Raw genomic sequence first — 14,663 nt, forward strand, 5'->3', positions numbered from 1 at the left:
ATAGAAGAAACTGATCAGTAATAATTTACACATACGATACTGTGTAGATATTTTTATTATTAATCTATAATGTAATAAGTAAATTTATTGAACAATGTTTTATAAAAAAATTGCGAAATAATAGATATAAAACGTGTGTATATAGAATGGCAGACAGTGAGTTTAATAGGATTCGTAAGAGAAACATGGAATCAAGTTTTGTAGTATCTAATTGTTCCAATTCAAATGTAAAACAAATCAGATTGGAAGATTATATAAAAGATATCTACATCTCTGAATTTTCTATAGAATGGGAAGGAAATATATTGAATTTGATACCTCGTAGAGATAGACGAATACATTCCTCTTTTGTAAACTCGGTGTTAGATGAGGTAAAAAAAATGTACATCGATGATATGAAAGACTTCGTACTAAAGTCTATATTATCCTGCAAAATTTACAAGAGAAGGCGCGCTGTTTGCGAAGAGTGCGACGTTCCCGCTATCTCGAAGCGAAGCATCATCGAAGAAGATATGATGTACAATCGGACGATATTTTTAAAACGCCGAAATCAGTTGGCCGACAGATATTTTCTCTCATATCCGATAATTAGACACATTATAAATACAGCGCATCGTATTCTGCCTACGGTAATTTGTGATTTCGAACGTTATCGCGAATTTGGAACGCTAACGTTGCATGATTTTCGAGGCATGATACTTAAGGACATTAGGAGAGGTACTTTAGTAGTAACTAATCATTTTTACACCAAAACATTTAAAGCTGTGCAAAAATCGAAGCAACTAAAGAGCATATCTGCGAAACGTCTGCTTCGATTTATGCGGTGCCTCACTAATATATTTGTTCAGCAAATTCTCAATATGATGATAAGATCAATTGATCATATAATAAGTATCATGAAAGACGGTCGTTTTTGTCCGCAAATTGAATTCCAGCTGGTATGCGAAGGTGATCGACTTGTGACTAAACCGGACATGGAGGAAGTATTTTCAACGTATCATGATATTATCAACGGCATCGCGGGTATTGCACAAGATCTGTTGCCTCTGGAAGAGTGGCTGAATATCAAAGCGAAGGAAAAATATATAAAGATCGTGCCTCCCGACTGGTTCATCGAGACATCGCATCGCAATCTGCAGGAGATATTGGATGCTCTGTTTCGACCTATGAACGAGCACGTGGCGTTTATTTCTGCTGAATTCGGCGATGTGTGTACGTCGAATATCGAGAACCGGATATCGTCTTTAACTTCCGAACAACCGGATTTCGATGTGTATCTCACGCATATATACAAGTACAGGGAGTATCTAAACAAAACGAGCCTTATACTCTCCAATTTGTATTATAGCGTAGGAAAGTTGGAGCAAAGTAACGCCAAGGATACTCTGAGGCAGATCTGTCACGATGTTATAAACGCCCTCACGATGGAACTCGTCGAGTATCATCGAGATTTTAATCATTCGATCTGTTCCAGCTTTGAGGATCTAAAGTCTAAGGCACTGGATATTCCGAGAGATGCAAACTCCTTGATACAATTGAGCGAATACATGTCGCAAGCTTCGAAAGTATTAATGAAGGAACAGGAGCAGAAGATACGACAGTCGATCTATATGCTGAGCAAATTGTTGGACATTACCGTATTGACGGACGAACATATTGAGTTGAACAAAACCACTGTCAATTGGTTGAACGATATCCAACCGATATTCGCGCAGAACAATACGTTGTGCGAGGCGATGAAGAGTGAACTGGAAGAAGATCTTCAACGGCAGATAAACGCATTGAATACGGAAGTTGATGCGATGTTCCCGCAGCTTGTTATCCTTGATGACATGGACGATATAAACAGAGTTGGGGAATACGTGGAGTATTACAAGAATCTGATAAAGAAGTACAAACGTATAGATAACGAGATGCAAGTTATTAATTCGGAAGAGAAGCTTTTCAAGTTTCCTGAAACGGAATTTCCGAAAATAGCTGAATTAAGAGAGACGCTCGTGCCGTTTTACACGCTTATACGTACTGTTTATCAATGGCAGAGAAATAACTCCGTATGGCTCAACGGTCCATTTGAATACCTGGACGCATCCGTCATCGAGAAGAAGACCATGAATTATTTGAACGAGATCACGGAGATGAGCAAGACGATGAAGTCGCGCATTAAGATGGACGCGACAGCGAATAGGTCGTTCAAATTTTCCGGCATCGCCGACGATCCCGATCCGATGCAACAACCCGCGCCGTTAAAACTGTGCTGGCAGGCGCTCAATAAGATTAACGAATTTAAAGTTTATCTGCCGCTCGCGATCTGCATGTGCAATCCGGCTCTCTGCGCCCGCCATTGGAAAGAGATGTCGGCGATATGTAATTTCGATCTCACACCAAACGCAGGAACAACTCTGAAAAAAATGATCGATATGAATCTGATGGATAATATCGATAAGTACGAGGCTATAAGCTTGGGCGCCTACAAGGAGCTTCGTCTTCAACAAGAATTGGCCAAGATGATTGAAGAATGGGAGCCAATATCCTTCGAGATGTCGACTGATGCGGCATTTGGTGCGGTAACTTTTAAATATATAGATGACATCGAAGCGCTTCTCGGAGAACATCTCATCAAAATTGAGGAGATGAAAGCATCTCATTTTGTCAAGCCGATATTGTCGGATTTAAGTGACTTCTTCGCTCTTCTCATAAAGATCCAGGAAATCCTTGATCAATGGGCGCATGTACAATTCCGCAAACTTCATCTACAGCCGATATTCTCTTATCCAGGAATAGAAACACGTCTGAACCAAGAAACTTCATTGTATCTTGAAGCAACGAAACTTTTGATGGATATTAATAATAAATTTATAGCGAATCCAAGCTTTCGAGAGATCAAAAAATCCTCAGATTTGCTGCATATCTTAAATGAAACCAACGAAAAATTGGAGAGAGCGAGCAAAGGCGTGAGAGATTACTTAGATGTTAAAAGATTGTCTTTCACGAGATTGTTCTTTCTCGATGATTCAGAGATTCAAAAAATATTGTTCGAATCAACCGACATAGTAAAACGAAATAAATTTGTGAATAAATGTTTCGCTGGCATAAAACGATTAAAATTTAATAAATTTAATTGTATTCGGGGAATCATCGGGCACTACGGAGAGATTTTACATCTGAATGATAATATTTTCGTACCTATTGACACAGAACGCGAAGAAGAATGGTTGATTCAGCTCGAAGAAGAGATGAGAGACGCAGTTCGTGAAAATATTCGCCAGTATCATCTTTCAATCGATGAAGATATGACATTCGTTTCTAGTGATAATTTCCCAAGCATGGCAGTCATTTGCGGTTTGCAACTTTATTGGACCTCCTCGGTGGAGAAGTGTCTCTCACCAATAAATACCGCAATGTTAAACTCTCTGTGCGCAATATATGCCGATTGGATAATTTCACTAATTAACGAGTTAAGAAATAATTTGACGCGACGACGTAGAAATCTGTTAATGGCATTAATTATCATCACGTTGGCTCATAAAGAAATTATAAGACTGCTTTTGGATAGAAATATCACTAAACAAACAGATTTCGAGTGGATCTCACAGTTGAAATATTATTGCAACGATAAGATTGTCGAGATATCGGTATTCAATACAATAATTGAATACGGATATGAATATAATTATTGTCAACCGAGTATTGTTAACACACCTTTAACTGATCGATGTTTTCGTACTATATTACAGGCTTATCGTTATCATTTGTACAGTGACATCGTAGGTCCCACGAGTAGCGGTAAAACAGAGACAATCAGATGCTTAACGAGAGCTCTCGCAAAGCTATTTTACATTGTCAATTGCAACAGCAGCATCTCCTACGATTGCACGACACGGATATTCAAGGGAGTAGTTTCCTGCGGAGCGTGGGTTTGCTTTGAAAGTTTTAACCGATTAAAACTAGAATTACTATCAGCCATCGCTCAGAATCTTACGCAAATCAAACAGGCTGTATCATCCAACTTTAGAAAGATAAATTTTGAAGGCTGCGATTTGAATTTGAACGTCTCCGGACACATCTGCGTTAATGTCGATTCGGCACAATCCGGGTATACTGATCTGCCGGATAATTTGAAGGTGCTCTTTCGTTCCGTGTCAATGACGACACCGGATATCGGCAGAATCGCCGAGATCGAACTCTTTGCCGGGGGATTTCTTCACGCAAAGAAGCTAGCAGTAAAGCTAGTTATCAGCTATAAATTATTGTCCGAACATCTGGGAGAGAAGTGTCATTACAACTTCAGCATGTCATCGCTGAAGACAGTCGTCGCAACCGCAATTGATATGAAGCAAAATGTTCCGGACAAAGACGAATATACCTTGCTGCTACGTTCGATGATAGATATAAATATCCCGCAACTATGTACACCCGATATACCTGTCTTCCAAAGTATTCTGCGCAATGTTTTTCCCGAATCCGATGTCCTGCCTCCGTTCGATTGTTCGGCGATTTTAAAGGCGTTTGAAAGCGTATGCGCCAAAAAAATTCTCATGTCGCATTCTATCTTCAAGTTAAAAGTCATACAGATTATCGAGTTAATGTACGTTCGTCGCGGTCTCATACTTATTAGCGACCCTCTGGGTGGCAAAACGGAAATTTTACACACACTCGCTGAAACGTTATCGTTGTTACAGGATCAAGGAAATAAGATTGGCGCCGCTGTGAAACTCGAAACGATCATGCCGGAAGTAGTAGACAGCGACATGCTCTTCGGGTATTTCTGCGATAAATCTGGCGTTTGGAAGGATGGTCTATGTACCAGCATATTTCGTCGCTTCACGGAAGACACATCAACGGATCGGAAATGGTTGGTATTCGACGGAACTTTAAGTGGTACATGGTTAGAAAATTTGAACACGATTTTTGATGAGAGCAAAATGTTATATCTGACATCTGGAGAGCGTCTTCCCGTGACGGAATCGATGTCCGTTATCTTTGAAACGACGAGTACGATCGAAATCTCACCCAGTCTAATATCGCGTTGCGGAATGATCTATATCGACTCGCATTCTATTGGCTGGAGGCCACACGTATTGTCTCATATTGCAAAAAATAACATTTATGACGGATACGATAAAATATTGCTCGCTTTGTTCGATTGGACGATAAATCCGTGTCTCGATTTTTTAAGGGAGAATGGCAATACATCTATAAATCAGGAATTACACCTTGTTACGTCAGTCTTGAATTTATTCGAGATATTATTAAGAGATGCTTGCGAAGATGCTGTTGAGGACACTGGAAAAAGCCATCACTTTGTCATATGGGCACAGGCTGCCTTAATCCAAGCTATTGCTTGGGGATTGGGCGGAAATTTGATCGAGGATTCGCAAACACGATTCAACGCTTTTTGCATGACACTCTGGAGTAGCACAGATGCGAAACATCCGAAACCTGACATGATTAAACATTTAGATGTAACGTTGCCCAACGAAGGTTTAATTCAAGACAACTTTTACGTCTTCAAAGGTGTTGGAAATTGGAAATACTGGGGAGACTTGCTAAAAAACGAGAAAATCCCCGAGGTATGCAATTTCAATCAAATTTACGTTCCAAGCGTTAATAGTATTAAGTATAACTATATGTTCTTGAAACACGTTAAGTATCGGAAACCTTTTCTCTTGTATGGCGATATTGGTGTTGGAAAAAGTAATATCATGTACGATTTCTTGGACAACAAATTGCCAGATAATTGTTTCGCCAATTTTTTCTGCTTTACTTCTATGCTTACAGTGACTAGAGCACAGAAATTATTACTCTCGAAGTTAAACAAGATGCGACGCGCCATCTATAATCCTGGAAGAAATCAGTTTTGTGTGAACTTTGTGGACGATGTGAGCAGAGCCGTTACGCAAAGACCAGAAACACGATCCGTATTTGAGTTGCTACGTCAACTTCTTAGTCACAATTATTGTTACGATACAAATGAATTAAGTAAAGTGTTTATACAAAATGTTATGTTTACGCTCGCGATTACGTCAGGAAAGATCGATGAAGACATATCTCTGAGATTCTTGAGACACTTTAATATTTACACGATTCCTACTCCTACAACGGATAATATATTTAGGATATATTTCCATCTATTATTTGCCAACTTGAAGAAGAATCTGTTCGCAGCAGACGTCACGGGAAGTGTAACTAATATAGTAAACGCAACGATTGACATTTACAAGTCCGTGATGAAAACATTGCGGCCAGTGCCCAACAAACTGCACTACTGCTTTGATATGCGAGATATATCCAGAGTAATTAATGGATGCAGCTTGATCCAAAAAGAATCAGTGGAGACGAAGATAACGTTTATACGACTGTGGGTGCACGAAATTTTACGCGTGTTCAGCGATCGGATATTGGACGAGAGCGATAAGCAATGGCTGTTCCTAAGGATCCGCGACGCAGTGAAGAATAACTTTAAAGACTCGTATGAGACCGCTTTCGATTATTTGCCGAAATACGAAAATCAAATTACCAAAGACAGCTTCGATGATCTCATACTTGGAAATTTTATGGATGCAGAGAAGAGCAGCAAATGCAAGCGGTACGAGGAGATCGGTTCGATGGAAGCTTTGAAGAACAAAGTCATTGCTTACTTGGACGAATACAACGCAAACTTCAAAAGAAAAATGAACATCGTCGTTTGTCGTTACATGTTGCAGTCTTTAATCAAGATTTCCAGAGTTCTGAGCATTCCAGGCGGAAACGTATTAGCGATATCTACCGTGAGTTGCGGCAGGAAGTCCACCACTGCGCTCGCAGCCTTCATGCAGCAGCAGAGTTTATTCGAAACCACCACTGAATCATATTACGACTTGGACGCATGGAGGGACGGTTTGAGAAAAGTCCTGCGGGAATGCGGAGCATTGCGAAAGGACGTTACATACTTTATGAACGAGAGGCAAATGAAAGACGCGTTCTTAAATGACATCAGCTGTTTGTTGAGCACCGGAGAATTGCCTGATTTGTTCTCTGCCGAGGATAGGCAGCGTATAATCGAAATGACGCGACTCCATGCTCAAGGCGGCGATCGAAATGCGGAGATCAGCGCGCGTTCGGTGATGAGGTACTTTGTAGAACAATGCAAGAACCGATTACATTTTGTACTTTGCTTTAGTCCCACTAACACTGCTTTCAGAACGTATTTATGTTCGTATCCTAACTTAGCGAAACATTGCACAGTTAATTGTTATCAAATCTGGCCTAATCAAGCGCTCTTGGAAATCGCCGTAAAGCATATGAGATCCGTTAACGTGCAGGAAGACGTTAAAGCTTGCGCGGCGAAAACTTGCGTGCAATTTCACGAAAGTGCGAGAGAGATGAGTCTAAGATATCACGAGATGTTTGGTAGAATCGTTCACGTGACGTCGTCAGCTTTTTTGCATATGCTCAAACTTTATACACGGCTGATGTCGAGAAAGCAAGAAGAAATTGTAGCGACACGGAATAAATATATAGCAGGGTTAGGAAAATTGGAATTGGCGGCCGAGCAGGTCGAACAAATGAAGGCCACTCTGACGATTTTGAAACCACAACTGGAATTATCTGCTCAACAGACGATGATTACCATGAAAGAAGTAGAGAATGAGAACATCACCGTAGAACGAGCTACGATTCTTGTGAAGCAAGAGGAGGAAATAGCGAATAAAAAGGCAGAGATTGCAGGCGCCCTGAAGGCCGAATGTGAGGCCGAGCTTGCCGTTGCTATACCAATCCTGGAGGACGCAGTCATGGCACTTAACACACTAAAACCGACGGACATTACGCTGGTGAAGGCGATGAAGAATCCTCCAGATACCATCAAGCTGGTAATGGCCGCTGTATGCGTGATGCTGGGCGTTCCGCCAGATCGCACTATCGATCCGGTTACCGGCAAAAAGTTCACGGATTACTGGGGTCCGAGCAAACGTATTCTGGGCGACATGAACTTTCTGCAAAACCTGAAGGATTATGATAAGGATAATATATCGCCCACGGTGATGCAGGTCATCAAGAAGACTTACATGACGGACAGCAGCTTTACGCCTCACATAGTTGCGAAAGCATCCAGCGCCGCCGAAGGCCTCTGCAAATGGGTTCGCGCTATGGTGTCGTACGACGAGGTGGCCAAAGTAGTCGCACCAAAGAAGAAGAAACTGGTAGAAGCACAAAGGGAGTGCGATGAGGCCGAAGCATTCCTGAACGAGAAACGGCAGACGCTGGCCGCTCTGAACGCGAAACTGGCAGCGCTTAATGATAGTCTGCGGCAAACGTTGCAGAAGAAATTGAACTTGGAGACGGAAGTGGCGACTTGCACCGCCAAGTTGATGAAGGCAGAGAAACTGATCGCCAGTCTGGGTGGCGAAAAGAATCGTTGGATGGAGTACGCTCATGATTTACAGATGAATTATGACAGCCTCGTGGGCAACATGTTACTCTCGTGTGGAATAATAGCTTATATGGCGTCTTATAATACCTTATTTCGCGACAAAATGTTGACGAAATGGAAAGAATTTATAGATATTTCTGAGATACCCTACACTAAGTCGTATGATTTTGTAAGCGTTCTTGGTGTGGAAATTGAGATTAATCATTGGCAACTTTGCGGCCTATCCAAAAATCGCTTCGCCATAGAGAACGCTGTCATCTTGAACAATTCAGAGCAATGGTGCCTTTTTATTGATTCGCAAAATCAGATAAATCAATGGATCAAAAAAATTGAAAAGAAAAATGATTTAGATGTCATTAAACTGACGGATTCCGATTATATGTCAATAATCGAACGAAATATCGAAACCGGTGTGCCGATTCTGTTGGAGAATGTCGGGGAAAGACTCGAAATCGCGCTGGAACCGATACTGTTGAAAAATATTTACAAGAATGAAGAAGTTTGCTACATCGATATTGGCACAAAATCTGTGAGGTATTCGCAAGACTTTCGATTTTACATCACCACAAGACTGTCGAATCCAAATTATACGGCCGATATTTTCAGCAAGCTTACCATAATCGATTTTTCGATGCCAGACGGGACTCTTCGAGATAAGCTTCTAGACATCGTCGTCGCGAAAGAGAAACCGGAGCTTCAAGAGAAATTTGAAACGCTCCGTATTCAGGATGCCGTTAACAAGAAAGTTCTTCAGCAACAGGAGGATAACATTCTGAGTACTTTATCGTCGACCACCACGAATATCCTAGAGGACGAAAGCGCGATACAAATCTTAGATTCCTCCAAGACACTCACTGTGAATATTATAAAGAGACAGGAGGTAACCAAATCGATGACGGAGGATATCAACAAATTTCGAGATGCGTATCTACAATTTGCCGATCATTGCGCGGGTTTATTCTGCACACTGACCTCCCTGTCCAATTTAAATCACATGTATCGTTTTTCATTTTCGTGGTTCATTCAGCTATATGTTACCTCGATCGAGACATCAAACAGAAGCATCGTTTTCGAAAAACGACTGCAGTTTCTCAAATCTTCATTTACGAGGAATCTTCATTCCAGCGTCTGTAGATCGTTGTTCGAGAAGCATAAACTCCTGTATTCATTTCTGTTGTGCGTGAAAATTTTGATGGATGCTGGACAAACTACGCGAGAGGAAATCAAATTCTTCGCCTCTTTAGACGCAGAGGATTGCGATGCAGTTCTTGTGGAATCGGCGCCGGAATGGTTATCGGCGGATAAATGGAGACAAATTTGCAAATTAAACGACATGGTATCCGAATTAGGCGAATTTGCAAATGACTTTCGTTCCAACGGCGCGGCCTGGCAGAAATATTGCAGTGCGATACCGTTTCGAAGCGATCTGATGCCGAGACCGTGGGCCGATAAAATGACACAGTTTCAGAGGTTGATACTTGTAAAAATCATTAGACGCGACAAGATCATCGTGGAGATAATGCGACTGATAGAGGACAGCATGCTGGAGGATGTGTTTAATTCGTATCCTCATCTTCAGATTTCGGAATCATTCGCAGAATCAAACTGCCTCACGCCGATTATATTCATCCTGCCGAGTTATACTTCGTCCTTATCGCTCGTTTCCACGTATGCGAGCACCAGAGGATATACCTCGAAATTCGTTTCCTTGTCGATGGGCGATGGACCGTGGCAAAATACCGCTGATGTTCTCGTGGAAGAGGCGCGAAAGGAAGGGGGATGGATATTTTTGCAAAACTGTCACCATGCCGCTTTGTGGATGCCGCGACTCGAGCGAATCTGCGAGAATCTGAATAGATCCGGTACATCCTTGGATTTTCGACTGTGGCTCTCCAGCTGTTCCATCCCGGATTTTCCAATCAGCGTCCTACAAAACAGCTTGAAGATCGCATACGACTATCCGCTTCGATTGAAACAGAGTTTGTTGAGAACTTATCGATCGGAACCCCTAAAAAATAAGAAATTCTTCGAAGGGTGTCCCGGAAGGGACAAGGAGTTCTCCAAACTCCTGTACGGACTTTGCTTCTTTCATGGAATTGTCAGAGAAAGAAGACACTTCGGGCCGCAAGGATGGAACATCCCGTACGATTTTGATCACGCGGATTTTGAAATATCCGTTAGACAACTGCAGGACTTGATCAACGAAGCCGAGAATAATATACCATTCAACACGCTACTCTATCTTATTGGAGAATGTAATTATGGCGGAAAGATCATGGATAGTCTCGATCAAAGATGTCTAGGATATCTGTTGGATTCCTTCTGTAATATTTGCGTTATCAGTGATAACGAATATTCATTCTTTAATTGTACAGAATATTCGGTACCTCAAAGATGCGAGTATCACGATATCATTAAATACATCAACGATATGGAATTGGATGCATCACCGGAAGCTTTCGCCTCCGACGAAAATGCTCTTATTGTAAAAGACACTGCAATTGCCAGAGAATTCTTAGAATCTATATCTTATCTAGATCAAATCGAATCATCGAACGAGATTGTAGCACAGGATCAAGTATTACGAGCAATTGACGAAATCAACAACAAATTGCCTGCTTTATTTAATGTCAATGAGATACGCGATAGATATCCTCTTATCTCGCGTGGACCGTTAAACGCGATTCTCATCCACGAAGTCGAATTAATCAACAAAGTTTTAGCTGTGATTGCGGACTCCCTGAATAATTTGAAACTGGCGTTAAACGGCGAGATTATCTTAACCGATTCTTTGGAGGATTTGTCCACGGAAATGTACAATAATAAAATTCCACGCGTTTGGAAGCTGATCGGTGTCGGTATCGTAACTAAATACTTGCCAAATTATATTGAGCTGCTTCTGAAACGTGTAAGCTTCGTGCAAAATTGGTGCGACACCGATCTGCCTCGTATTATCTATTTTGATGCTTTATCTTGCTGTAAAAGATTTTTATCCGCGATTCTCCTCACATTCTCACGACGTCGCGATGTATCCATTGAACAGATTACGTCAGATCTTCGAGTAACGAATAATGATTCTACGGATGATGACGCAGATACATATTACATTCATGGTTTACGTCTATCTGGCGCTCGATGGGATACACAGAGGCGGATATTAATCGAAAGCTTGACAAATATATTCTGGTACGACATGCCACCGATACGTCTTACGTTTAGCGTAAAGGAAAAAGTTGTCAATAATATTTACGAGTGTCCTGTATATATCTCACCGATGCATTGCAACCAAATAGATATGAACAAAATGAGGAATTATATTACAAGTGTATCTTTGGAAACTGACAAGTCACACATTCATTGGGTGAAACGTGGCACAGCATTATTCTGTCAAGTTGATGAATAATTTCTAATAAGAGTATTTTTATAAAAGTATATGTATTTTTATATGAATAAAAATGGATATAAAATATAAAATATCGGTATGAAATCGATATAAATATCAATATAAAAATTTTATAATTTAAAATATTTAGATAGGAATAAAATAATGTATAATAAATATAAATAATATATAATAATATAATATATAATAAAAATAAAAAATTATTGAATGATTCATTTTGACCACATGTCTTTATTCGCTTTGTCATTCGAGCCGTTCGTTAAATAAAATAATAATACAATGTTTTTTATATTTTCGAAAATTTGTTAGAACCTTATCACAGAAAGAGCAAGTAAATATAAATAAATATATTTATGATATAACGTTTCTAAAACACGGAAACGTATATTTTCGAATGGCCGTTTGAATTGAACCTCCTCGATCATCCACATCCGGTCCGGTTCGATTCCGCGCGAACGAAGGGAATGACAGACGGATCTAGGTAAGAACGAAGAAAGGTGCGTTCAGTTTCGGTGAATTAAGGGTGGATTTATTGCGGAAAAATTTGGAGAGATCGTGGAGAAAGAGCGGTGGATACACCCAGAATTGAATCTCGCAAATAATGGCGAGCCACGATGAGTTGGTCTCGCAATTCGCGGACGTAACTGGCGTCGAAACCGAGAGAGCGCTATTTTACCTCGAGTCATCCGCCTGGCAGCTCGAGGTGAGACAGCACATTTTTACGAAACTTCGCAAAATAAAGTGAGGTTTTTCCGAATTTTCTTCTTGTCGTGGAACTCGAGCGTTTCTCGTCGTCCCGATGATCTCGGTGCAGCTTTTTATTAACCTATTATCACGCCATTAATACTCTCCTTTCTCCAGGTGACCCATATTTTATGTTTCATTTTGACATTTTTCTTTTATCATACAATGCATTTGTTTTCATATCTTCGTAACTCGTATATTCGTGATAATCTTTATGACCAAAATTATAAGATTACAATTGTGTTGAAACTTGATCTCCATTGTAAGGTTTTAATTATTTTCAACAATTCTGTCACATGCATTGGCACATAGTATTTTTACAGGTTGCCCTTGCTAGTTTCTACGAGAATGACGAATTACCTGGATTAGCGACTGATAATATTGATGATATGCAACAAGAGAGAGAATTGCAAAATAGAACAGACACAATGTCAAACAAAAATGTAAAATCTGATTCAACGGAATCAAAGGGCGCTAAACCAAAATCTAGATTTGGAACATTAAACGATCTTCAAAACAAAGATAGTAGTTCTGAGGAGGAGGAGGGACAAGCATTTTATGCTGGAGGTTCTGAACACAGTGGACAGCAAGTTTTAGGACCAGGAAAGAAAAAGAAAGATATTATTAGCGACATGTTCAAATCCTGTCAGGAACAGTCGATTGCTGCAGATCCCCCAAAAATGGGAGGTCAACAAAGGCCAAATACATTTAGTGGCACAGGATATAAATTAGGTCAAACTAGTTCCGATAGCGAAGGTATCTTTAATTTTTATTGTTTGAAGAAAATTTACATAAATTTAAATAGATAATTTAAATAGAAAATTTAAATAGATAAAACAATGTTTATTACATATATATGTAAAAACAGTGGTAATGGGAGCAAGCGCAAATCAACAATCTTCAAACGGTCTTATTACATTGAAATTATGGAAGGATGGATTTACAATAAATGATAGCGAGATTCGATCGTATGATGAACCTGATAACAAAGAATTTCTAGCTGCCATTAAACGAGGTGAAATCCCGGCGGAGATTCGCCAACAAGTGCAAGGAGCGGAAATACGACTCGATATGGAAGATCATCGTCATGAGGTCTATGTTCCATCAAAATCTAAGGTGAAAGCTTTCTCTGGAAAGGGACACATGTTAGGAAGGTAAAGATCCATCTTATGCTCTTTACATATATTATTACTGATCTCTCTATTTTACAATTGATTTCAGATTTCTATATTTCTTAAGGAGATTTCACTTTTGTAACATTACAAATATATTTCAGTCCATCACCAGCTACTGTAGGTATGACAGTTCCGACAGATCCTGCTGATCAAGCTGCTAATGAAGCGCAAGCGAGAAAAGAATTGAATTTAGATACTTCAAAGCCAACGACAACGTTACAAATTCGTCTTGCGGACGGCAGTACTGTGAAGGCTCAATTTAATTTGTCGCATACAGTTGCCGATCTTAGACGATATATAATAACGTATCCTTTGATTTTTCTGAAATCTTTCTAAATTCTATTTGAATTATTTCAAAAATAATTGAGATTTAATTAAAAAATTTTTCTTAATATATAATATCAGGATGAGACCTCAATATGCTCTAAGGGATTTTGGCTTATTAACCATTTATCCAACGAAAGAGCTTGCAGAGGATAAAACAATTGAAGAGGCTGGTTTGCAAAATTCGGCTATAATGCAACGACTGAAGTAAATCTTTTTTAAATTTCCAGATTGAAAGATGTATAACACAATTAGATATATACCAAATATATGTTAAATTGCTTAAAAATAAATTTATATGAATTTTTATTAGAAATATAGTACCTCTTTTTCGCTATATATTTTTTTCTTTTATTGTATACTTTACCTATTTCCTGTATGATGACTTAAAAATCAATCTTGTTTATCTTTATTCAAAACTTAGAATTATGAATGTTTGAAAATTGTAAATGCAATAGCTTTTTTAAATTTAACTTAACCATGTATTTATTTTTAAATATTTCGTAATTTTTTTATAATAAAATTATCATTTTTGTGAATGTTGTAACTTTACCATTTTCATGATATAAAAAAAGCCAAGACATGAAACTACTAAAAGTAACAAATA

General features: G+C 39.4%; 2 protein-coding genes across 4 annotated transcripts; both read left to right on the forward strand.

The window, feature by feature from the left end:
- The first annotated feature begins 185 nt into the window (after nucleotides 1-185).
- Nucleotides 186-11,825, forward strand: LOC126858718 (dynein axonemal heavy chain 7-like). The gene has a single exon (XM_050609197.1). It carries the CDS (start codon nucleotides 186-188, stop codon nucleotides 11,811-11,813), a length of 11,628 nt encoding a protein of 3,875 aa, XP_050465154.1. The 3' UTR covers nucleotides 11,814-11,825.
- Nucleotides 11,826-12,229: 404 nt separating this feature from the next.
- On the forward strand, nucleotides 12,230-14,395 carry LOC126858881 (NSFL1 cofactor p47-like). Of its 3 annotated transcripts, none has more exons than XM_050609535.1 (5): nucleotides 12,230-12,294; nucleotides 12,881-13,313; nucleotides 13,426-13,711; nucleotides 13,834-14,037; nucleotides 14,138-14,395. In XM_050609535.1, the coding sequence occupies exons 2-5, from the start codon at nucleotides 12,947-12,949 to the stop codon at nucleotides 14,265-14,267; spliced, it is 987 nt and encodes a 328-aa protein (XP_050465492.1). In that variant the 5' UTR covers nucleotides 12,230-12,294; nucleotides 12,881-12,946; the 3' UTR covers nucleotides 14,268-14,395. The 3 variants fall into 3 exon arrangements, with proteins under 3 accessions (XP_050465492.1, XP_050465489.1, XP_050465490.1); XM_050609532.1 differs by having other exon boundaries at nucleotides 12,256-12,516; XM_050609533.1 differs by lacking the exon at nucleotides 12,230-12,294 and adding an exon at nucleotides 12,523-12,674.
- The last annotated feature ends 268 nt before the right edge of the window (nucleotides 14,396-14,663 follow it).

Source organism: Cataglyphis hispanica, chromosome 2, assembly GCF_021464435.1.
Source record: "Cataglyphis hispanica isolate Lineage 1 chromosome 2, ULB_Chis1_1.0, whole genome shotgun sequence".
Taxonomy (NCBI): domain Eukaryota; kingdom Metazoa; phylum Arthropoda; class Insecta; order Hymenoptera; family Formicidae; genus Cataglyphis; species Cataglyphis hispanica.

Bases quoted from the DNA above. Each gene is read 5' to 3' on its own strand.
- LOC126858718 (XM_050609197.1), top strand. From the start codon at position 186: ATGGAATCAAGTTTTGTAGTATCTAATTGTTCCAATTCAAATGTAAAA.
- LOC126858881 (XM_050609532.1), top strand. From the start codon at position 12,415: ATGGCGAGCCACGATGAGTTGGTCTCGCAATTCGCGGACGTAACTGGC. The intron at 12,517-12,880 runs GTGAGACAGCAC...GTATTTTTACAG, and splicing joins CATCCGCCTGGCAGCTCGAG to GTTGCCCTTGCTAGTTTCTA. The intron at 14,038-14,137 runs GTATCCTTTGAT...ATATAATATCAG, and splicing joins CTTAGACGATATATAATAAC to GATGAGACCTCAATATGCTC.